General features: G+C 37.7%; 1 protein-coding gene across 1 annotated transcript in view; it reads right to left on the bottom strand.

Moving 5' to 3' along the window:
- Positions 1–25,590, bottom strand: part of HELLS (helicase, lymphoid specific) — a 44,715-nt gene extending 19,125 nt beyond the window's left edge. Inside the window, exons 1-10 of the mRNA XM_038578231.1 lie at positions 25,422–25,590; positions 24,890–25,011; positions 18,658–18,780; positions 14,802–14,858; positions 11,611–11,647; positions 11,464–11,528; positions 8,305–8,346; positions 3,642–3,866; positions 2,733–2,915; positions 1,947–2,090 (exon numbers count right to left, since the gene is read on the bottom strand). Coding sequence (XP_038434159.1) covers positions 1,947–2,090; positions 2,733–2,915; positions 3,642–3,866; positions 8,305–8,346; positions 11,464–11,528; positions 11,611–11,647; positions 14,802–14,858; positions 18,658–18,780; positions 24,890–25,011; positions 25,422–25,452 — 1,029 coding nt within the window. The 5' untranslated portion in view covers positions 25,453–25,590. The remainder of the gene's footprint in view (positions 1–1,946; positions 2,091–2,732; positions 2,916–3,641; positions 3,867–8,304; positions 8,347–11,463; positions 11,529–11,610; positions 11,648–14,801; positions 14,859–18,657; positions 18,781–24,889; positions 25,012–25,421) is intronic.
- Between the last annotated feature and the right edge of the window lie 15 nt (positions 25,591–25,605).

The following is a 25,605-nucleotide window of genomic DNA, read 5'->3' as shown; positions in this document are numbered from 1 at the left end:
ATTTCTCATTTTTCAAAACCTGGTAAAAAAAAAAAAAGTAAAAACAACAAAACCACAATCTTATTCAGAGCATTATAATATCAAAGGAGAAAAAAAAAACCTGTAGAAAAAGCAAAAATGACAAAAAAATCTTATTTTTATTATCTGTACTTTCTCTTTTATCTTGATCAGGCAAGCATAAAGTTCATCTCCAAGTAGGTATCCTCGGAGAATAGGATTGGCAAATTAGGGGAAGAGTATGAAATGGGGCATTTTTTGCATTTCATTTTACTACATTTATAGCAGAACAAAAAAGCTTTTTTTTTTTAACATAATACTGACTTTATTTTTTTTTAAACAAGTATGTAGAAAACATACTTGTCAACACTTCTTTCTTGTGTTCTTTATTTTTTATTTATTCAGAGGCAGAGAGAGAGAGAGAGGCAGGCAGAGAGGCAGAGACACAGGCAGAGGGAGAAGCAGGCTCCATGCAGGGAGCCCAATGTGGGACCTGATCCTGGGTCTCCAGGATCACACCCCAGGCTGCAGGCAGCGTTAAAACGCTGTGCCACCGGGGCTGCCCCTACTGACTTTTTAAAAAGAAAAACAACTTGAGATTTCTTTTGCTGGTAATACCAAATAACCTGAATAAACCTCTCACTATAACACATCTACCATAAAAAAGCCAAACAAATATAAATGAATATACGAATGCAAAGAGAAAACCCAATTCAACAGAAATGAGGGTTCTGAAAAATGATTTATTAACAGATATTTCTGCTGCCACTCAGCAATAAAAAAGGAGCCCTGCACCCTGAAAGTGAAGATCCTTAAAATGATATCCTAAGGGGCACATGGGTGGCTCAGCCAGTTAAGTATTTGCCTTTGGCTCAGGTCATGATCACAGGGTCCGGGGATTAAGCCCCATGTCAGGTTCCCTGCTAAGGGCGAAGTCTGCTTATCCCTCAACCTCTGCCATTCCTTGTGCTCTCTGGCTCTCTCTTATCTGTCAAATAAATAAATAAATAACATCTAAAAAAATGATATCCTAAGTTCAGTGAAAGGGAGAATTACAAAAATTCTAGCCACTAGCAAATGGAATTGATAAGAAAGTTATCTGTCCTAATATGGGTGAGGTAGGGAGGTCAAAATAATTATATCTTCATGTTATATTATTTAGCAGAAAGCTGAAGTTTCAAGACACAATGTATCAATTATATCTATATACTAATAAAAATATTTAATACAGCAGCAGCATTCTCAGAATTGCTTTGAAGTCTGTATGCTTTTTCCTACACGCAGTGTATACTGCTTTTACTATGAAATAACACAATTGCAATTCATATTCCAAATTTCCTCTGGCACACAAGTAAAATTTGATATACCAACCAGAGGAAGGAAAAAGAAATTAGTAAAGAACCTATATGTGATATAGGTGGAGCAGTAATAGAAAAGTGCAAATATCAAAAAATGAACAGGGAAAAAGAAAAACAGAGAGGCAATGAGCAAAGGTTAACTTTCCAACTATTTTGTAATGTGGGCACTGATAAATAAGTAGCTATGGCACACACAAAAAACAGGTATGCCATATATCCAGAAGTAGTATAAAAATAACTTGTCTTCATATATTCTATTCTTACTTAATTAAAATTAAATGGACAAGTTCTATATACTTAAAACATAAGTCAGGTATCTGTAACATACTCAGATTAGATTTATGACAAGCTGATATTATAGCTATAGGTCAAGTGCCATCAACTTTTTAAATTCTTGTTAGAGACTACAATCTTCTCTCAATCTATTAATATAAACTTATGGTTTCTAGAAGAATCTGTAGAACACAATCTATTGCTTTCACCAGAAAAAAAAAAAATTACACAAATGCTTATTGGATGGTAAGAAAGTGCTATGAACTAAGAAAAATGTGGTTTGTGGATTACTAAGAGTTTAATAGAAACCAATCGTACCTGTAATGCATTTCGGTCTCTCATGGCTATTTCAAATGAAGTAATTACCACAGGATGAATCTGCAGTGTCCCTTTTCGCTTGTGAATATTCTTTACCAATTTTCGACGTTCCTGCTGGGTCCCATGATACAACATAGTAGGAATCTAAAAGATTTTATATTGATTTATAACAAACTTTAGAATAAAATGCAAATATCAAAAATTTGGAAAATATACAATTAATCATTTAGGAGGAAAAAAAAGATAATTTAATCTTAGCTCTGTCTATAGCAAAATGAGTCAATTCCCTCTAATATTCTACTACTGTAAGAGAAAACAAGCCATAAAAACAAATCAGGTGTAAGGCAAGGATATGGCTAAGATGATACGTATAAATGGAAGGAAAACACCATAGAAAGAGAAATAATTTCTCTTTAAGTTCAGTCTTAAGTGAATGAAATTATCCAATGCACTGAAAATGATCCAGGGATATATTTGGCAAATATTTGAGATTACTAATACCTATTCTTCCATATACACATAATGTGGATTTTGCTAAAATTTGAAAAATAACTCAAGTACAGGTGCCTGGCTGGCTCAGAGGAGCATGCAGCTCTTGATCTCGAGGTCATGACTTTAAGCCCCATCCTGAGTGTACAGATTACTTAAATAAACTTAAAAAATCCTCAAGATATAGTGTTTCTGTAGTGCAGAAACCATATAATTATAGTAACAATTCTACAATTGAGGCAACAAAATAAAATATGTGAAACTATAATATAGTCAACAAAAGGAAACACAGCTTACATCTGGTGTAAACCTCTGGAATTCAGCCATCCAGTTAGGAAGTGTAGACAAAGGGCCACATACAAGAAAAGGTCCAGGTACTCCTCTCTGAATCATCAATGCGATTGTAGCAATGCATTGAACTGTCTTCCCCAATCCCATTTCATCTGCTAAAATGCCATTAATTCCATTTTCCCAAAGCATCTGGACAAAATAATACACAATGTATTTAAATTCTGATATAAACACCTGTTGGATTAGCAATAGTTTATTTCTTCTTACTCAAAGATGGTAATTATGGTAAGACTGACATTCATTGTTATAATAACAATTGTGGGAAGTTGGTTATCAAAGCCATAAAAAAATGCTGGCAGACTTGAATAAAACACTTGAATAAAATTTAGTGTAGATAAATTAGAAAGTATCTACACACAAAAGTTTCACATTTAATAATGAAACTTGAGGGGTGCCTGGGTGGCTAAGTCAGTTAAGTGTCCGCCTTTGGCTCAGGTTATGATGCTGATCCTGGGATCAAGTGCCATGTTGGGCTCTCTGCTCCGCGGAGAGCCTACTTCTCCCTCTCTCTCTGCCTGCAGCTCCCCCTGCTTGTGCTCTGTCAAATAAGTAAATAAAATCTTAAAAAAAACGAAACTTGGAACAACTCAAGTTGTGGTACAGCACATTAATAGGTTATTATGGGGCAGGCCCGGTGGCTCAGCGGGTTAGCGCCGCCTTCAGCCCAGGGCGTGATCCTGGAGACCCAGGATCAAGTCCCACATCAGGCTCCCTGCGTGGAGCCTGCTTCTCCCTCTGCCTGTGCCTCTCTCTCTGTGTGTGTCTCTCATGATTAAATAAAATAAAAAATTAAAAAAAAATAGGTTATTATGTAGAATGAACCTGTATCTTGTATTAAAATTAAGAATTCATTACCCTAAGCCATTCCATGCCTTCCACTTGGTACCATCGCATCACTCCTCCTGTGAAGTGTTTTGGTTGCTGAAAGGGTACTGGCTGTCCATTACATTTCCGAACTGGGTCAAAAAAGAATTTAGTGTTCTGCCTAACTGTTTGAGACAATCTATCTTTAATTATACTATTTGAATCTTTGTTTTTCTGAAGGTCTTCTACACAGAGATTAGAAGAGGAGCTTTCTTTCTGTAAAGAAACAAGCTTAATTAGAAGTTTGATACATAATGCTGTTACCTTCTATTTATCAGAAAACTTAATCAAAATTTACCTAGTCCTATAATGCATTAATCAAATATGGAGAAATAAAACCATTTGTGAAAGAAAACCTAAGAGACAGTTACCCCCATTCTCTCATAAGTGTAAAGCCATTGGAAAAAAAATCTGACAATAACTCTTTCAGATTACAGGCACATGCTATTGAAATGACCTTTATAATTTTACCTCCCATCCAAACCTCTAAAATTAGCTACTCAAGAATTTACTAGGGATCCCTGGGTGGCGCAGCGGTTTGGCGCCTGCCTTTGGCCCAGGGCGTGATCCTGGAGACCCGGGATCGAATCCCACATCGGGCTCCCGGTGAATGGAGCCTGCTTCTCTCTCTGCCTGTGTCTCTGCCTCTCTCTCTCTCTCTATCATAAATAAATAAAAATTAAAAATAAAATAAAATAAAAAAAAGAATTTATTAAACTATTTTCTTAATAGTAAGTTCTTTCACCCAAAGCAAAGATAATGAATAATGTCTGTAAAAAACAGAAATGAGGGCAGCCCCGGTGGCGCAGCGGTTTAGCGCTGTCTGCAGCCCAGGGCGTGATCTGGAGACCCTGGATCGAGTCCCATGTCAGGCTCTCTGTATGGAGCCTGCTTCTCCCTCTGCCTGTGTCTCTGCCTCTCTCTCTCTGCATCTCTATGAATAAATAAATGACATCTTAAAAAAAAAAAAAAGAAAAAAAGAAAAAAAATTTCCTTTCAAGGAAACAGAAACATTTACTTCCATCTAAATAATTACTTAAAAAAAAATAAATTAAATAAATAAATAAATAAATAATTACTTTCATTGCAGGAAAGGGGGAAATTAAGTAGTTTAAGAACTAACTACATCACACTTGAGTATCAACTTATCTGTAGGGACTCATTACCAACCTATGACCAATGACAGATTTTATTGGTTAGCGATGTCCACAGCCCTATATTAAGAATGTGAACATGAGGATTGAGTCAGTTGAGATGGGAAAGTCTTATAAATGAGAAATACCAAAAATAATGCCACTAGATATTCAACTGGAAAATTACAAACCTGAGTTTCACTATTCCATACATAAAAGTAATCAGTGATGAGCATCCCAAACATCAGAACCAGAGCCGTAAAGCTTTTAGAAGAAAATAGAGGGCAGCCCCGGTGGCGCAGTGGTTTGGCGCCGCCTGCAGCCCGGGGTGTGATCCTGGAGACCCAGGATCGAGTCCCACGTCAGGCTCCCTGCATGGAGCCTGCTTCTCCCTCTGCCTGTGTGTCTGCCTCTCTCTGTGTATGTGTGTCTCTCATGAATAAATAAATAAAATCTTAAAAAAAATATATTGATAACCTCACGATAGGCAAAAATTTATTATAAAAGGCAAAAACGCTCTAACCACCAAAGGCCAGGGTGGGGGAATGATAAACTGAGCTACTATAAACCTTTAATGAAAGTTCTGGGGAGCCTGGGTGGCTCAGTGGGTTAAGTGACTCCTGGTGATCTGGGATCAAGCCTCACTTTGGGGCTCCCTGCTTAGCAGGGAGTATGTTTCTCCCTTTTCCTCTGCCCTTTTCTCTGCTACGCTCTCTCACTCACACTCTATCAAAACAAAAACAAAAAAAACAAACCAAACACCTAAAAGTTCTGCCTACTAGAAGATACCGTTAAGAAAATGAGTAGACAGGGATCCCTGGGTGGCGCAGCGGTTTAGCGCCTGCCTTTGGCCCAGGGCATGATCCTGGAGACCCGGGATCGAATCCCACGTCGGGCTTCTGGTGCATGGAGCCTGCTTCTCCCTCTGCCTCTGCCTCTGCCTCTGCCTCTCTCTCTCTCTCTCTCTGTGTGTGACTATCATAAATAAATAAAAATTAAAAAAAAAAAAAAAAAAGAAAATGAGTAGACAAGCCACAAACTGAAAGAAAGTACAGTACATAAATCTGACAAAAAACCTATACAGGACACCTGGGTGGCTCAGTGTGTGAGTGTCTGCCGTCAGCTCAGGGCATGATCCCGGAGTCCTGGGACGGAGTCCAACATTGGGCTCCCTGGATGGTGCCTGCTTCTCCCTCTGCCTATGTCTCTGCCTCTCTCTCTCTCTCTGTGTCTCTCATGAATAAATAAATAAAATCTTTGAAAAAAAACATAAAAAGAACCTATACATTATATAAAGAACTCCTATATCAACAATAAAAGATATCAATAGAAACTTCTATAAACTGTATAAAAGAAAACACACAGCCATTAAGAGGATGAAAATATGCTTTACATCATTAGTAATTACGAAAACACAAAATAAAACCATACAAGATTCATTCACATTCAGTAAAAAGGCTAAATAAAAGACTAAGTGAAATGCTAGAAATAATATCAACAGAAACTTTTGCATATTGCTGTTAAAGAGTGAAATGCTGTGTTCAAGAAGAGATCCTTATTTTCTTATAAAGTTAAACATACATTTATGATATGACCCAGCAATTCCATTCCTAGGTATACAACCAAGAACATGAAAGCATGTCCACACTGACTTGCACACAAATTATCATGGAAGTCTTATTCATAAGTCACAAACTGGAAACAACTCAAATACCTATCCAGAAAATGGATAAAGAAATTATAATATTCATTCAATGGGATTCTACTCAGCGATTAAAAAAAAAAACTAGTAGTTAACAATATAAATGAGTATCAACTATGTTGAGTAAAAAGTAATAGGAAATAAAAGACTACGGGGGATCCCTGGGTGGCGCAGCGGTTTGGCGCCTGCCTTTGGCCCAGGGCGTGATCCCGGAGACCCAGGATCGAATCCCACATCGGGCTCCCGGTGCATGGAGCCTGCTTCTCCCTTCTCCCTCTGCCTCCCTCTCTCTCTCTCTGTAACTATCATAAATAAATTAAAAAAAAAAAAAAATTAAAAAAAAACAAAACAAAAGGGGAAAACAGTTTAAAAAAAAAAAAAGAAATAAAAGACTACATATTTAGATTTTACTTGTATGAACTAGTCTGTAATAAAAGTTAAAAAATTGGGCAAAACTGGTCTGTGACAGAAGTCAAAAAGCAGTTGGCTTCTAGGTTTGGTGGTGGGAGAAATGACTGGCAAAGGATACAAGGGATCCCTCTACCATATGAAAACGTTCTAAATCTTGATTTGGGTGATAGTTACACAGATGTATATATTTATCAAAATTCATCAGAATTAACACAAGCATTGTATACATTTACTTACTGCATATTATAAAATGGTCAAAATTTCATAGCAAATCACGGGAAATGAGATTGAAGCTCTATCTTTAAAAAATACAACTGAATATTTTAAAAATACATGCTTAGGGACACCTGGGTGGCTCAGCAGTTGAGTGTCTGCCTTTGACTCAGTGTGATCCCAGGGTCTGGGATAGAGTCCCACATCAGGCTCTTGGAGAGTCTGCTTCTCCCTCTGCCTCTTTCTGTCTCTCATTAATAAATAAATGATATCTTTAAAAAAATATGCTTAATCTCATTTACATTTAATATTGTTGAGTTATAATTATCTGTTAATTATCATAAACTAATTCTTATACTGAACAAAGAATAAATATCAATGCACTTATATATAAGATGTAAATTTTGGTCAAAATTATGATGGGTAACCAGAGTATCTCTCATTTTATAATCATGTCATCAATTTTCCCAAAAGCCTATTATTAATCTTAGATAAGTAAGTTAATTGCTATATCCCCTGGTGAACATTTTCATGTTACAATTGTTTCTGCTTCCCAAAGAAATCTTGTAACTAAAGGGACTTGGATAGTGATTACTCAGGTAACAAGGAACTTCTCCACATAAAATGAGGGTGGGGTGAGAAGCCTTCCCAAAAAGATCCAAAGATAATATTTAATGTCAGAAGCAAGATCAAGGCATCTTTCAGAGTTTCCACAAGCTGTGGAATATATACATATGGAATGCACATGGTTACAGGCACTTGCATTACCACTTAAACTCTCAAGGATCTATAAACTAGTATTTACACATTAAGAAACATGCAACAGGACACCTTAAGTTGATACATAAGGAAGAAATATGATAGGATAAAAAGTAAAAATTTTTAAGGTTAAGTAATAAAGTACCTGCCGAGAAAAAAATGTACACTAGTAGGGTGCGTGGGTGGCTCAGTCACCTTGGGTTCAGGTCATGATCCCAGGGTCCTGGGACTGAGCCCCATGTCTGGGGTCTCTGCTCAGTGGGGAATCTGCTTCTCCTTCACCCTCTCCCACCCCCTTGATCCTCGGCTCATGCACACACTGTCTGTCTCAAATAAAATCTTTAAAAGAAATAAATGTACCCTGGAGATTAAAGGAGCTAATAATCAGGGAAACAAACATGGCTCCTACATTTAATATCTCTCATAAATCTCTTACCTCATTCTCCTTTTTATTTTTTTTAGCCACAGACAAAATTTCCTAGAACATCAAGAAAACAGAAATAAAGTAACAATGTATGTAGTTCATTCATTTATTTACTAAATAAACATTTATTCTAACTTCATGCCAGGAAATGGGGATAAGGCTCTCAAGGTAATTAAAATACAGAGGACTCAAACTGGTGGATCTCAGGCAAAATTAAGGCTGTAGTGTCTTATAAAACTATGCATTAATTAGCAACACTTAAAAATTGGGATATTTCCTAAATGTTCCAGGTTTTTTTAATTTTTTAAGCCAAAGCTTATCTGAAGAGACTTAAGTCCAAATTCACACATAACAGTAATCCTCTACTACAGGGTTTGGCAAACTATAGCCTGTAGACCAACTCCAGGTGGCAGCCTGTTTTTGTAAATAAAAGTTTAAGTAGAACAAAGTTGAGCATATCTGCTTAATTTGTCTATGACTGCTCTCAGGCTACAACGGCAAAGTTCACCTTTGAGTAGTCACCCACTAAACTATTCAAAACAAAAAACTATCCAGCTCTGCACAGAAAAGGTTTTCTAACCCCGGCTCTAGAGTTAAGTTGTGGCTACTCCTGGTATTTAAGGAATCACTTCCAAATGTATTATAGTCTCAACTCTAGCCCACTTTACGCCTCTGTGGACAGACATCTGAATTTGCAATCTTGAGCAAAGCAAAAGGCAGAGACAAATAAATTAAAAATACAGAATAAAAAAACTCTGATTTTGAAGTACCTAATAAATCCTAAGGGTAGGAAGACAAGCAATACCTGAGTGCCACTTGATGAATTAGGCGAGTATTGTATCAAATTATCTGAAAAAGTTATCATTAGGGCATAATCATTAAAGATAGGGTATGTTTAAGGAGAGAATAGCACATGCAGAGGAGAAAGGGGATGAAATGGTAGATATTCAAAGTTTCTTGAATTTAAGATGCATAGAATAGAACACATCAGTTAAGTGGCTGACATACACATAATGTACATGCTTACATGTGTTTCATGTGTATATGTAAAGTACTTGTAGGTATATATATTCAAACCCTAAGGCTGAAGGGATACAAGGAACTGACAGGAGAGTGGTCTTTTAAACTAAGCAAAAATAAATGAATAGCTAAGCTCAACGTTTTTGAAAAACAATGTGTGGGACGCCTGGGTGGCTTAGCAGTTAAGCATCTGCCTTTGGCTCAGGGAGTGACCCTGGAGTCCCAGGATCGAGTCCTACATCAGGCTCCCTGCATTGAGCCTGCTTATCCCTCTGCCTGTCTCTGCCTTTCTCTCTCTCTGTGTCTCTCATAAATTAAAAAAAAAAAAAAAAAAAAACCATGTGTGAATGAATCAAAAGATAAAACATAATACCATCTATGAAGTACTGTTAAAAATTAAACCCTTTAACTAAACTCCTGACCTTGTTTACCTCTATAGTTTTCATTCTTCACCACCTTTTCATTTACAATACAAACTGGAAACAAAAATGTATTTTTAAGTTTTTTGAACTTGTCCGGATTTCTCCTGCCTCTGGACGTCTGTCAAAGAAGTCTTTTCTCTTCCTAGAACACTTCACTATTATCTTCCCTATATCTTACTATTTCCCTATTAACTCTCGCCAACCTTTAGATGATTTTGCTTTTCCCCTCAAGTCACAATTCAGATGCCACCTTCTAGATAAAAATTTTATGAACCTAGCGCCTGAGTTTAGAATCCTTTTATAGGCTTGACAGCATCCAATTTATAATGGACTATTTACTTACATAGATTTCTCACTGGATGGAAGTTAAGGAAAGACACTGTCTACTTTTCTTGATCAACTGATCTTCTGCATGTTAGGACAAAGTCTGCCGACAGCTGATATGCTACCAATATTTGATAAATTAACAGCTGGAGGACTGGCTAAATTTCAATAAATCTAAATAATACTTAAATAACAGTGTTTTTCAAATTGCATGCTGTTTCATATCCAATTAAATGGGTCCTGACCAACATTTTTAAATGAAAGAAGAAAAAAAAAAGGAAAATATCAGAGTGCATCCTTAAAGTATTATGTGAAATTTCTTATTTTATACTTTATGAAGATTTTAACAGTTTGAATTTCAAGTTAAAGAAAAATGTAGTTAGAATTTTGTTAAATTTAAGAATGTAACATATTAAAATATGCTTGAAGAATATTTACGGTCTCGGGGCACCTGGGTGGTTCAGTGGTTGAGCATCTGCCTTTGGCTGAGGATGTGATCCCAGGGCCCTGGGATCAAGTCCCATATCAGGCTCAGCATGAGGAGCCTGCTTCTCCCTCTGCCTGCATCTCTTTCTCTGTGTCTCTCAAGAATAAATAAATAAAATCTTAAAAAAAATAATACTTAAGGTCTGTTATAACTGAACATGCTTTTTAATTTCCGTTTTATGAGTTATTAAGTAAGAAGGTTAAAAAGGATCTGTTTTTTTAAGTGACTATTATGGGAGTGACTGGGTGGCTCAGTCAGTTAAGCGTCTGCATTCAGCTCAGGTCATGATCCCAAAGTCCTGGGATTGAGCCTCAGGTCGGGCTCCTTCTACTTCTCCTCTCTCTAGCTTGTACTCTCTCAAATAAACAGAATCTTTAAAATATTTAAAATAAAAAGGACTATATGATTTCAGTTCCCTAAAGGTCCTCAACAAGGAACAAGAATAAAGTTCTCAATATAAGGTCTTTTTTTTTTTTTAAAGATTTTATTTATTTATTCATGAGACACAGAGAGAGAGAGAGAGGGAAAGGCAGAGAGACACAGGCAGAGGAAGAAGCAGGCTCCATGCAGGGAGCCCAAGGTGGGACTCGATCCCAGGGCTCTAGGATCACGCCCTGGGCCGAAGGCAGGCGCCAAACCGCTGAGCCACCAGGAATCCCCTCAATATCAGGTATTGAAGTTTTAAGAAATTAAAATAATTTCTGATAATAACTATTTATCTTTTATTATAATAATTTCTAATTAGGCCAAGCTCATGTTCTCTTAACAGGAAGATGGTGCCATTTTCTTCCCTGAAATAAGCCCTTACAGACTGAAAAGCTGATTGACAGCAATTCACACAGCTTTAATACAGTTCAAAATCTTCAACAGGTTTTACTCAACAGTGAATCTTATGTGCTTACTCCACTTTATTTTTACCTCTTTTGACATGACCTCTGCAATATTGTAGGATTCATCTTCTCTTCCTCTCTTCTTTCTCGTAACTATTAAAAAAAAATTTTATTTTTAATAGCCATAAAGATAAATTATAAACATATTCTTCAAAAGTAGAACAAGGAAGTTTACCTGGATTTTCCTCACTAGCGCCAATGGAATTTTTACCCTATAAAACAAGAATTTAGGATATTATTTTTCTAAGGTCTTCTATGGTATTACGTATTAGAAGACACTAAGTAAATGTTAAAAGTTCCTTGCAGTTGAGCCACATCCACAACTCTTTACTATTATTCTTACCAACATGTCATCTTTTTTTCACATTTCCCCACTAGAATTTGTTTATAACCATATTCCTTTCTCTGGATGACTACTTTCCTCAATTTTTTTCTCATTTGAGATTTCCAAATTAAACATAGAAGACATTTTTATTCTGAAACTACCATGTGTTATCTTCTGTAACTGTAGGTTTATGCTGAAGATATTCAATGGGTATGGTATGGGACTACTCATTTTCAGTAAAATTTTTAAGTTAAATAAAACTGAAAGCAGAAATAAAAGAGAATACGGATTTAAAAATATTAGTGAGGGGAAATACAGGAAAGAGATGTTCAAAAACAGTTTCAAAATGAGAGTTGGAAAAGAAGCTCAAGAATAGGGAGAAAATATGTATGAGAAATCAAAACAACAGAAGTAAAAAATTTTTTTTTTTTTAATGTAAATCCTACACCAACATATGGGGCTCAAACTCACAACCTGAAATCAAGAGTCATGTGCTCTACCAACTGACTAAGCCAGCCAGGTGCCCCAAGAAGATAAATTTTAAAACAAAGTTAAAAGTTAGAGGATTAAAAATATAAAATAGCAAAAGGGACTGGTGAGACGGAATAGGCAGAACTTAATGGTTGACACTTTTAGAATATAGCAGGTGGGAAAAAACAAAACCCTGGTATAAAAAGTTAGCTAGACAAAAGTAAACAATGGATTAAACCTATAGGTTGAAAAGTAGGGAGTAAATGATTAAGCAAGTAAAATTATAAGTATATCTTCTTCAAAAACCCAAAATAAGGGACACCTGGGTGGCTCAGTGGTTGAGCATCCGCCTTTGGCTCAGGTGGATCCTGGAGACCCCGGATCGAGTCCCACATCGGGCTCCCCACATGCAGCCTGCTTCTCCCTCTGCCTATGTCTCTGCCTCTGTGTGTCTCTCATGAATAAATAAAATCTTAAAAAAAAACAAAAATAAAAACCCAAAACAAGTCCCTGAAATTAACAACTGAGTCAAATATTAGCAGTTTTCAATAACTTTTTATTACAAAATTATCTACTTGTACTCTAATATCAACACTAAGCACTCTAAAGAATCAAGTGGACTTAAAGGTACTCTTGTTGGCATCTTGATATTACCTGATAAAGTCAGGTTAGTAAAGAAATGTAAGGTCAGAAACCAACTCAGCATTACTATTTATTGAATAAGTGACTTCCAGCAAGTTATAGTCAATTCTCACTCTGTTCTATATGATAACTAATACTGGATTAGTGAATACTGAATCACTGCTTCAAGGAGAAACACAAGCTTAGTTCCAGCAACCTCCTGGGCACTTCATCACTGATGAAGACATAACCCCATTTTATATGTGTTGTTACTTAAGGACATTTTATATACATGTTGATTAACACTGAACTCAGAGCTAACAGCCTGAAGGAAGCTTAGCTAACATTTTCTCCATAAGGCACATCACAGTCTCCTTCCATCAGAAACACTAGCTGACAATTCAGTACCATGTGGCCAAGGGTGGTTTTAACAGCAAAATCAACAATACCCACAAAAATGCAAAAATCATGACATTAAATAAACCATGAAAAGGGCATTTGTTTACAGTGTAACAGCTTAAGAAAAGCAGAGCACCACTTTAACCTTGGTTGGGAATGTGTGTTAGAGACTCAAATTTTTCCCATTCTGCACAAGGCGCATGCCTGTTGAGGGACCATGAAAACCCAAATACTGATTCTGGAACTGCAAATAAACTTCAGCAAGTAGGCTAAGAAAAAAATATGAAATCTGTGAATGATGAGGATGGATCATACTTTTTGCATCAGCTTTTTTATATGTAAAATAGGGATAAAAACATTACCTCTACCTAAAAGAGGTTTGAAAATTTACCTACCCAGGGCAGCCCAGGTGGCTCAGCCGTTTGGCGCCTGCCTTCGGCCCAGGGTATGATCCTGGAAACCCAGGATCGAGTCCCACGTCAGGCTCCCTGCATGGAGCCTGCTTCTCCCTCTACCTGTGTCTGTGCCTCTCTCTCTCTGTGCTCTGTGTCTCTCTCATGAATAAAGAAAATCTTAAAAAAAAAAAAAAAAAAAGAAATTTACCCCCCCCAAAAAAGAAAAAAAATGTTGAGGCACCTGGCTAGCTCAGTCAGTAGAGCATGTGACTCTTGATCTCAGGGTCTTGAGTTCAAGCCCCACACCAGGTGTTGAGCTTACTTAAAAAAATAAAAAATAAACATAAAGCTTAGAATACATGACACAATAAGTACTCAATAAATGTTGCTTTTATTATTTCTCTTTTCACTAGTACAACTGTTCCTGATACAGTTCCCATCAATATGACATTAAACAGCCTCATGTTAAAAATAAATTTACCCCAAAAGACTGTATGTATCTAAAATTCAGGGTATCCCTAAATGAATCCTCTATTATCTGAAATGTTATTAGGAGATATGCCTAATCCGCTCCAATTTTGGCTCCACTGCTGCAGCTATTCACAAGACACAAATTTATATTATTATTGATCCAAGCTGACATGATGAAGTTGGAAGCATTAAGGAGGAAAGAATAATCATTATGAGCACCAAAAGAGCTGGCCACTTATAAGAGCAAAACTTTGTTATCATGAAAAATAGAATAAAAAACCAAAAGGGTTATACTTTAGCTCTCCTTTCCTATCTAAAAATACAGGGAAAGAGTTTACATGTTTCTACACAGCTTATAACAAAGATAGGTTTTCAGATAAAGGTTAAAATTAATTAGATGATCTATATGGGGATCCCTGGGTGGCTCAGCTGTTTAGAGCCTGCCTTTGGCCCAGGGCACGATCCTGGAGCCCCAGGATCAAGTCCCGCATCAGGCTCCTGACATGGAGCCTGCTTCTCCCTCCTGTGTCTCTGCCTCTCTCTCTCTATGCCTATCAAAGATAAATAAATAAATAAATAAATAAATAAATCTTAAAAAAAATTAATTAGATGATCTATAAAGTTAAAACTATAAAGTTTCTTTAATATTTAAGGTAACAGGATTTTTCTAGCTTACTATATTACCTTAGTAACTTTTAAAGTTTCCTTTTTTCTCTCCAGTTTCTCTTTTTTCTTCTGTTCCTGTAAGATAATTTTTTCAGAGTGTCATAAGTGGAAAGTGCAAAGTATAAAACATACATCTCGAATAACACGTGCACAATGAAAAGCTATATAAAGATTTAAAAACAAGGACGAGGGAACCCTGGGTGGCACAGCGGTTTAGCGCCTGCCTTTGGCCCAGGGCGTGATCCTGGAGACCCGGGATCGAATCCCACGTCGGGCTCCCGGTGCATGGAGCCTGCTTCTCCCTCTGCCTGTGTCTCTGCCTCTCTCTCTCTCTGTGACTATCATAAATAAATAAAAGTTAAAAAAAAATTAAAACAAAAATAAAAACAAGGACAAACTTGCACTTCAAAGCCTTTATGGAGCAACAGGGAACAGACCCTCCTCTCTTAAGCAACTGAAACTCAAATAAAATATATTAAACAGTCCTTTTCAGACAATATGCAGCAAAGTAGAGTGAACACTGATAGAGGGAACCAATGGGGCCAATCTTGATTATTCAGTTTACTGCCCTAAAGGTAATTTCCAAATGCAAATAATGGAGAAAGAATCTTAACAGCTCAGTTTCCCGGAGTTGAAGAGACAAAAGTACAAAACAAACCAGCTAGCATACCTACGGTCAGGTACCAGAGAGGAGAGCCACACACAAAGAAAGCTCTCAATATATGCAGTTAAGTCTTCAGGCTGAGTATTGGTCAGTGACAGGACTGTAAGAAAACCAAGGCCATTAGAAAATAGCCAAGTAGAATAATCCGCGTGCTTACAGGGGATCAGGAACAGTTTGCACTCATCAGGCAAAGTGACAACATAGAGTACTCAGAAGAGGAGCCAAGTTACTAACAGACTAAAAGCTGGTGGTCCAGGGAAGCCTGGGTGGCTCAGTGGTTAAGCGCCTGCCTTCAGCTCAGGGTGTGATCCTGGAGTCCCCTGCATGGAGCCTGCTTCTCCCTCTGCCTGTTTCTCTGCCTCTCCCTATCTCTCTCTGTCTCTCATGAATAAATAAATAAAATCTTTAAATAAAAATAAAATAAACAAACAAATAAATAAATAAAGCTGGTCCATCTGCACCCTAACAAAGCTTTAAGACTAAAAGGGACTCAAACCATTCCCAAAAGGTGGTTAAAAGATATGCCTTATAACTCATTGTGACTTTTATTTTTCTTTACCTGTGTTTCATTTTATCACACAAAGGTTTAAAAGGGATTCAACAAAGGAAAAAATATTGATTCATAATTGTGAAATATGAATGATGGGGAACATAGGGAATTACTAGAGCCTTGAAATTTTCACAAGTTTTTAAATCTTTATATGTTCTAGTGGGCAATAAATAAATTATATAGTATCTTAGATACTAGCACAATGGGAAGAACAGAACAAGGTGAAGGGGATCAGGAGTGTGCGGGTGAAAAAGTGTCAGATAGCAATTTCACTTAAGGTTGTGAAAGCAGGCTTCATAGGAAAATGTTTACACCAAGGCTTAAAGGTGATGAAGTCATCTATGCAGATATCTATGAGAAGATGGTTCCAAGCACAAATAGTCAGTACAAAGGCACAAAGGCAGGAAACACTTAGAAGGAAGTCTTGAAGGTAATGGGATTGAGGGAGGTAGCTAGACTGTATAGTCTTTTTTTTTTTTTTTTGACCATTTATAGTCTTATAGACCAATCATTAAGATTTTGGGTTTGTTGGGGAACCTGGGTAGCTCAGTTGGTTAAGCATCTGCCTTTGGCTCAAGTTGTGATCCTGGGATTGAACCCTGTGTCATTCCCTCTGGGGAGCCTTCTTCTCTCTCTCTCCCTCTGCCCCTCCACATCCCTGGCTCCAGGCTCTCTCTCTCTCTCAAATAAATAAATAAAAATCTTAAAAAAAAAAAAAAGATTTTGATTTTAATGTAAACTAGAAAACAGGGAAACATCATAGGGGTGGGGACACCCAGGCAGGAGAGCAGAAGCACTGAAGAAAAACAAATTTTACTCAATAAAAATCTTTCAAAAACAAAGACAAATGAAGACTTTTCCAGAAATATAAAAGCTAAAAGAACATATCACCAACAGAAAATGCAAAAGAATCTATTAATAATGGAAAGCAGGGCAGCCCCGGTGGCGCAGCGTTTTGGCGCCACCTGCAGCCCAGGGTGTGATCTTGGGGACCCACATCAGGCTCCTTCAGTGGAGCCTGCTTCTTCCTCTGCCTGTGTCTCTGCCCCTCTCTCTGTGTGTCTCTCATGAATAAATAAATAAAATCTTAAAAAAAAAAAAATAATGGAAAGCAAATCAGTGGCTATTTGGTGATGCAAACAGGAAGTGAAGGATGGGAGAAAATTTAAAAAGGAATTCAGCCATAAAAAAGAATGAAATCTTGCCATCTGAAACAACATGGGTGGACCTTGTGGGCATTATGCTAAGTAATAGGAGTCAGACTTAGACAAATACCATATAACCTAACTTGTGGATTTTTAACAAAACAAAACCAAACAAAACCACTCCAAACTCATAGATACAAAGATTAGACTGATGGTTTGGTGGTGGTGGGAATGAGTGACGAGTCCAAAGTATAAATATCTAGTTATGGGGCAGCCCGGGTGGCTCAGCGGTTTAGCGCCGCCTTCAGCCCAGGGCGTGATCCTAGAGACCCGGGATCGAGTTCCACGTCAGGCTCCCTGCGTGGAGCCTGCTTCTCCCTCTGCTTGTGTCTCTGCCTCTCTCTCTCTCTGTCTCTCATGAATAAATAAAAAAAAAACTTAAAAAAAAAATAATAAAAAATAAAAGTTGTTAAGGGAGTACAGCTTAAAATTTCTCATCATAAGAAAAATATTTTGTAACTATGTATAGTGACAGATGTTAACTAAACTTACTGTGATTTCACAATATATACAAATATTGAATAATCTGAAACTAATATTATGTTATATGTCAATTATCCTCAAAAAAAAAAAAAAAAAGGGACGATTTTTTGAGTTGATGGTTATGTTCATGATCTTGACTGGTGGTTTCATGGGTGTATACACACCAAAACATACTAAATACGTGTGTTTTGTATATAACAATTACATTTCAAAAAAAAAGCAATTAAAAAAAAGAGACAAAAAAAAGAAAAAAAAAAAAAGAGAGAGTATGCAACATTAAGTTCACAATTTCCAGCATCCAAAAACTATCACTAAATAGGATAAAAATCAGAAAAATAAACAGAGGGACGCCGGGGTGGCTCAGTGGTTGGGCGCCTGCCTTCAGCTCAGGTCGTGATCCCCAGATCCGGGATTGAGTCTCACATTGGGCTCCCTGTTAGGATCCTGCTTCTCCCTCTGCCTGTGTCTCTGCCTCTCTCTCTGTATCTCTCATAAATAAATAAGTAAATAAATCTAAAAAAAGAAAAAAAAAGGCAAAAGAAACAAAAATACATGGTTTATATTCATATAATAATGCTTCTCAAGAGTAAAGAGAATGAAACGGCCTACAGAATAAACATGAGCGAATCTCATATGCTGAGCTGAAGAGGCAAGACACAAAAAAGTGATTACTGCAGGGTTCCATTTATGTAATATTCTAGAAAAAAAGCAATACTAATCTATACTGACAGAAAACAGAAATGAGTGGTCTGGCGTCCAGGGATGGGGATCACTGAGACAAGAAACTTCTTGAGGTAAAGAAAATGCTCTTCATCTTGACTGTGCTCGTCATAAGACATGTCTATACACTGGTCAAAACTCATCGAATAGTAAATTTAAAATGTGTACAGCTTACTGCATGTGATTTATATCTCAATAAAGTGGTTTTTAAAAAATTTAAGCTACTAGTTCTAATTCATTACATACACATACCTCTAGTTGCTGCTGTTCCATTTTAGTCAATAAAAATTTGGAGTAGATATTGCTTTTCTCAAGCAAATGTTGAAGTCTACGGTACCGAATGTCCACGGATTCCCTGTCCCAAGACATGCGAGCCTATCCAAAAGAAAATTACCATAATTATTAGTTTTCTGACACATGTGATGTTTTGAATAGGATGTTTTAAAAAAAGGCTAAATAAATGCTCTTTGGATTTAATACATTTCCTGTAATTAAAGGGGAAAAATATTTTTATATTATTAACTTTACTAACAATGGTTTATTTTCCAAACCAAAAACTAGAACAAATAGCTGAAAAAATCGGATTCCTGGGTTCAACATGCCATTTAGTATGATGCAGCTTTGATACGAAAATATTGAAATTCCAGACTCTGGACAGGTTTAGTGGCATCCACTGAATGGAGGGCCCATTTTTTAAACATATAAAACTAACATTAGAAGTAAATATTTAATTCAAGCAGATTTAAGTTTTATTTTATTTTATTTTTTTAATTTTTATTTTATTTTAGATTTAAGTTTTTAAACAATCAATTGATTTCAGAATATATTTACGTACCAGTTTTATTTGAAAGACCATTAGAATTAAAAAATGACTGGCTAGGAACTAGAACTATTTTTAGAATTTTAAAACTGTATTGTCTGTCGGGGGACGCCTGGGTGGCTCAGTGGTTGAATGTCTGCCTTTGGCTCAAGTCATGATCCTGGGGTCTTGGGATGGAGTCCTGCATGGGGCTCCCCACAGGGAGTTTGCTTATACCTCAGGCCATGTCTCTGCCTCTCTCTGTGTGTTTCATGAATAAATAAATAAAATATTTTAAAAATAAATTAAAAAAAAAAACCTGTATTGTTGGGATGCCTGGCTGGCTCATAAATAGAATATGGGACTCTTGATCTCAAGGTCATGAGTTTGAGCCTCAGGTCTAGAGATTATTTTAGAAAACAAAAACACAAATCCAAACAAAACCACATTACCAAAGCATTTCAACATGCTAAACCTACTTATGAATATAAAGCTACTTCTTAGGGCACTTGGGTGGCTCCATGGTTGAAAGCCTGCATTTAGCTCAGGTCATGATCCCAGAATCCTGTCGTCCATTTCCTGTCCCCCCCACCCCACTGGGCTCCCAGCAGGGAGCCTGCTTCTCCCTCTGCCTCTCATGAATAAATAAATAAAAATCTTTAAAATCAATCTATCTACTTCTTCCTCCTCAGTATTGTGTCTCCAGAGTTTTGCCCTTCTTTTTAGGCTTCTTTTGCTTCTATTCTGAGCTCTTTCACTTCTGTACACCTTCAAATTACAAGCCTACTTTCTGTATTATTTTCATACACCATTTATTTATTAAGTGATTTCTACGTCTACAATAGTCTAGTAACTGAGGAGAAATCCTCTCTCAGCTCACTGTTAAAGTAAAATATTTTAAGGGAATACCAGAGGACACAAGATGGAAAACATAAAAGCAACAAATAAATAGTATAGTTCAGTGACCCACAATTTTTTTAAGAGCCAAATTTTTTCTTATTTAACTATTTAAATACTTGAGCATATGGCTTATAAATACTCAATTCTGCCTTTTTGCACAAGAGCAGTAATAGACAATATATAAACAAATGAGCAAGGCCATGTTCCAATAGGACTTTATTTACCGAAACAGGAGCAATCCAGTTCATAATCTGTCAACTCAGTATAATCTGAATTTAAAAACAAAAAACCCCACAAGGCACACTAAGTGAGCTGAAGTGAATCCAGTCAATTTCACCTTTCAAAGCCAAATACATGCAAACCTTACCAACCAACAATTCTACTCCTGAGACAAAGTGTGTGTGCATAAGGGTTCGTTCACACACACACACACACACACACACACACACACACACCCATGCACAGATGCTGAAACGGCATAACCAAGTTAACTTTAATGCTTAAGGCCTGACCTTTTAATTCAGAACCATTGTATATTGGCTTTTACTTCTTCCTAAATGTTCTATCCTCTCTCTAGCTTTTCTTTCAAAATAAATTTTTCTATTACAAAAGCAGTGACAGTAAAATCCCTAAAAATAAATCCAGTAACAATAAATGTACATTTTAGAAAAATTAAATATTTAAAAAACACTCATGAAGCAATCCTATCCATGCAGTTAATCTGTTAACATCTTACAAACTATTTTCAGTTCTTTTAGGACAGTCTTTTACTATTATCAATATGTTACTGTTATTTCAATAGTCCATGCATGAAATGGGCATTATAAATTGGAAGATGAAATTGCTTGGATTTTGGAAAAAAAATTTTTTTTGGTAAAAATTTACTTTTAAGTAACCTCTACACCCAACATGGGGGTATTTCACTCTACAAAATATGAACCATTTTCCTTTTGCCTAACACTTATCCCAACTCTTACCTTTCCCCTCCCCCACTACATACACATTAACGCTACTCCTAAGTCTTCTAGACTAACAATGACTTCTTTCAAAAGGAAATGCAGGTGAAAAGCCAAAGAAAACAACTGTAGCAAATGAACGTCAAAGCCATTCTCTACTCTTTATAAACTTTACAATCTCCTAAAGCAAAGTAAAAGCTTCTCATTAAGGAATTTAAGCAAGCTCTTCTTAAGTACTTCTAAATAGATGCCCATAAATACTGTATTCTTCCAAAAAAAAAAAGGAAATCTATTTTTGTACAGGGAATTTTTTTGGCCTCCAAAGACATGTAGGGAGAGACTAATTCTTAGAATTTTCCCCATGGTTAAGTAAGGAACAACTTATAAGTTTATTTTTTATTTTTTTTAAATTTTTATTTATTTATGATAGGCACACAGTGAGAGAGAGAGAGAGAGGCAGAGACACAGGCAGAGGGAGAAGCAGGCTCCATGCACCGGGAGCCCGACGTGGGATTCGATCCCGAGTCTCCAGGATCGTGCCTTGGGCCAAAGGCAGGTGCCAAACCGCTGCGCCACCCAGGGATCCCAACTTATAAGTTTAAAGTCCAAAACTTAATCTTTCAATACCGATGCATAAAAAAGCATAATAGGCCATAATACTACTAGTTTTGGCAAATCACTCTTGTGTGAGAATTGAAAAGAGCCATACAATTTATTCATGGAAGGATTGAAAATGGATAAAAAGTCCTACTTTAAGTTCTACGATGAATAACTGCTAAAGAAAAGCTAGCCTTTACCATACCTATCCCTCAAGAATAATAATTCTAAAAAATTTTCAGACTGATTACAAAATGTTTGTTCAATAGCTTAAAAATTTCACTGAAAGTTAAGTCATCTTGATTCCTAGTTTAATCAGCAAATATTTACGGTACTATAAATTTTGAGAGATCTTTCTAAAATGTGGAAATGGGGGCACCTAGCTGGCTTAGTTGGTGAACATTTACCTCTTGATCTTGGGGTTCTAAGTTCGAGCCCCACACTGGGTGTAAAGATTACTTAAAAAAAACTTTTAAAAGAAAAATGTGAAAATGTTTCATCCACTGAATTTATATATTCTGGAAATATTTTCTTACTGTACCTCATAATTTTTCTTGAGATAGTACTTTTGTACCCAATGGTCTTCATGAGTCACAAAACCAAAGATATACTACTAAAAATGAAGGCTTTATTCTTACCACCTCTGAAGTTGATTCAATTCAAAATACTTGCCCCAGGATGCACCCCTTATAATTATCACCTTGTTACATGGCTAGTAAGTACATTTATTTTATTTATATAATCATATACATTGATATGTAATATATCATGAAATATTCTTTTTCCATAGTTTGAAATTCAATAAACTGTTTAGCGATTGCCTATTTGCTAGGTGCACAGCCTACAAAAATGAACAGTAGGGCAACCCTAGTGGCTCAGCAGTTTAGCGCTGCCTTCAGCCCAGGGCCTGATCCTGGAGACCTGAGTCCCACGTTGGGCTCCCTGCATGGAGCCTGCTTCTCCCTCTGCCTGTGTCTCTGCCTCTCTGTCTCTCATGAATAAATAAAATCTTTAAAAAAAAAAAACCCCAAAAAACAAAAAAACAAAAACAAACAGTAAAAGACATGTTCTCAACAAACAAAATGAGAATCAAGTAATGATAATACTGTGGAATAAAGTACAATGAAAGTAAGTGAAAAGTGGTTCATGGCTGACTTCTTGATTCTATTAAAATTTCTTAAGATTACCGTAACTGATTACGGTCAACTATGGATGGTAAATAATAATGAAACTAGTATTACTGGAGTGAAAGTACAGCATGATGGTTAGAAAGTGTGAATTCTGGAATCATATGGCCTACATTACAATATTGGCTCTACCACTTAAAGCTGTGGGATTTCCCCTCCCCCCACATCCTCTACACGCAAGTTTTCTCATCTGTAAAATGAAGTGAAAATAGAACTTATTTCACAGAATGCTTTAATAATAGTTTATACTAGTAATTAAACGAGTAAGTTTAATACTAGTAAAAATGAATAACATTATAACCTAGTTGAGGATTCAATTAGTTAAATAAATGTACAACAATCAGAACAGTGTTGAAGGCGTGTTTACAGTACTGGCAAAAGAATCATTATTGTTGATATAAAATCAGGGAACCAACTGATTGTCTTTTGGGTGCATTATTTCCCAATTTAAGTAATTTTGTAATTACATGAATTAAACATTAATGTATATTTCCTTAGGTATAGGATTAAGGACAAGAATACAAAAGACAGTTCAAATTCGAGTTCACTGGTGTGTGACCCCCAACTGCTCCAGTTTCCTCATATGTAAATGGAGAGATACCAAAAGTCCCGATAGCATCACAGTATTGGAAGAGCTAAATAAATTATGACAGGGATCCCCAGGTGGCTCAGCGGTTTAGCGCCTGCTAAACCCAGGGCGCCCAGGGCGAGATCCCGAATCCCGGAGACCCAGGAGTCCCACATCAGGCTCCCTGCATGGGGTCTGCTTCTCCCTCTGCCTGTGTTATCTGCCTCTCTCTCTGTGGGTCTGTCATGAATAAATAAATAAAATCTTTAAATAAATAAATAAATAATAACAAGAAAATCATTTAGCTGGCAATACATAAGTGCTAGTGGTTATCATTTCTTTTTCTTGCATATGCAATTATGCAACCAGGTGGGGCTTCATTAACGGAATGAAATACACGTAAAGGACTGAGTTTTCAAGTGGTTAAAAACTGCTTTTGGAGATGAATGGATAAAGAAGATGTAGTCTATGTATACAATGGAATATTCCTCAGCCATTAGAAATGACAAATACCCACCATTTGCTTGGACGTGGATGGACCTGGAGGGTATTATGCTGAGTGAAATAAGTCAGTCGGAGAAGGACAAACATTATACGGTCTCATTCATTTGGGGTATATAACAAATAGTGAAAGGGAATAAAGGGGAAAGAAAAAATGAGTGGGAAATATCAGATAGGGAGACAGAACAGGAGAGACTCCTAACTCTGGGAAATGAACAAGGGAGTGGAAGGGGGGGAGCGGGGGGTGGGGGTGACTGGGTGATGGGCACTGAGGGGGGCACTTAATGGGATGAGCACTGGGTGTTATGCTGTATGTTGGCAAACTGAACTCCAATTGAAAAAAAACTGCTTGGGGCAGCTCCAGTGGCGCAGTGGTTTAGCGACGCCTGCGGCCTGGGGCGTGATCCTGGAGACCTGGGATCGAGTCCCATGTCGGGCTCCCTGCACGGAGCCCGCTTCTCCCTCTGCCTCTGCCTCTGTCTCTGCCTCTCTCTCTCTGTGTCTCTATGAATAAATAAATAAGAAAAATCTTAAAAAAAAAAAAAAACTGCTTTCGGTAATCTACAAAATATGTACTCTGTACAAGAAAACCACCTATCACTGAAAAAGTACACCCCATTTTTATCTAAACAATCTTACTTAGCACTCGTTCAAGAAACCAAAGGAAAATGGAAAGCAAGTTTATCACGTAGGTGGCAAATGGCACTAAAATACCTAAGAAATTCACTACCCGTTTTGAAGAATAACTGGCCAAAGAAGCAACCTGAGATGCTCACAGACCGAGACTACGTCTCACAGAAGCATCTTTCAAAGTACGAGCGAAGGTGTGTCCCAGAGATAGCGTGAGTAAACAGACCAACAGACAAGTAACAAAGCCCGTTTGAAAGGGTCTGAACCAAGCTGGCGGAAGAACAAACCAAACCTCCGAGGAGTTTACCACTGGCTCTGAGGACGGTGAACCTGGTTCCTAAATTACCTTTTCGATCATCTTCCGCTCTCTCTCCAGCCCAGCAGCCTCAAGCTGTTCCTCCTCCTCCAGCATGGCTTGGGTAATCACGGCAGGCTCCGGTGGTTCAACCGTATCTGGAGCCAGGGACCCTAAGCGGGGTGAAAGTTCTTCAACTGCAGTTTTAAAACATCACCACTCCATTCCCGCATCAAACAGCATTACGCGGCATCTGGGGCAAAGCCGACCCATGGGGACTCCAGCATCAGCACCCCGAAGGCAGCCTGCCTGGATCTCCACATCGTCACCAAGCGGTCAGGACCTCAGTTTACCAGTCGGGATGCTCGCCCAAATGCAGCCCCTCTGTATAAAGCCTCCTATATCCCGCACATATGTGCGACTCCGGGCGCCCCCCGCTCACCCTCCACAGCCTCTTGCCCTCCCTTCCTCAGGCTCTGCCAGGAGGCAGCGCTCACCGACCAATCTCGGCTACAGCCTCCATGCTGCCCCCCCCCCCCCGCGCCCCCAGCTCGGACTGTGCTCGGAGGGTCTCCTCACTCACCACCGCTGCTTGCGGGCTGCTGCGCCGGCATGGCTGGACACACACTCGGGAACCTGGTCCTCGCCTTTCAGCGTCCGCAACGCCGCGCGCCCAAGTCTCACAGCCGCTGCCTGCCCAGCCTCCTGACCAAATCCCCGGCAAGGGAAAAACGCGCGCTTCTCCTTCGCGGGAAAACGCTGTCATC

This window comes from Canis lupus, chromosome 28 (assembly GCF_011100685.1).
Source record: "Canis lupus familiaris isolate Mischka breed German Shepherd chromosome 28, alternate assembly UU_Cfam_GSD_1.0, whole genome shotgun sequence".
Taxonomy (NCBI): Eukaryota; Metazoa; Chordata; class Mammalia; order Carnivora; family Canidae; genus Canis; species Canis lupus.
The sequence above is the reverse complement of the archived record's forward strand: the minus strand, read 5'-3'. Positions and strand labels throughout refer to the sequence as shown.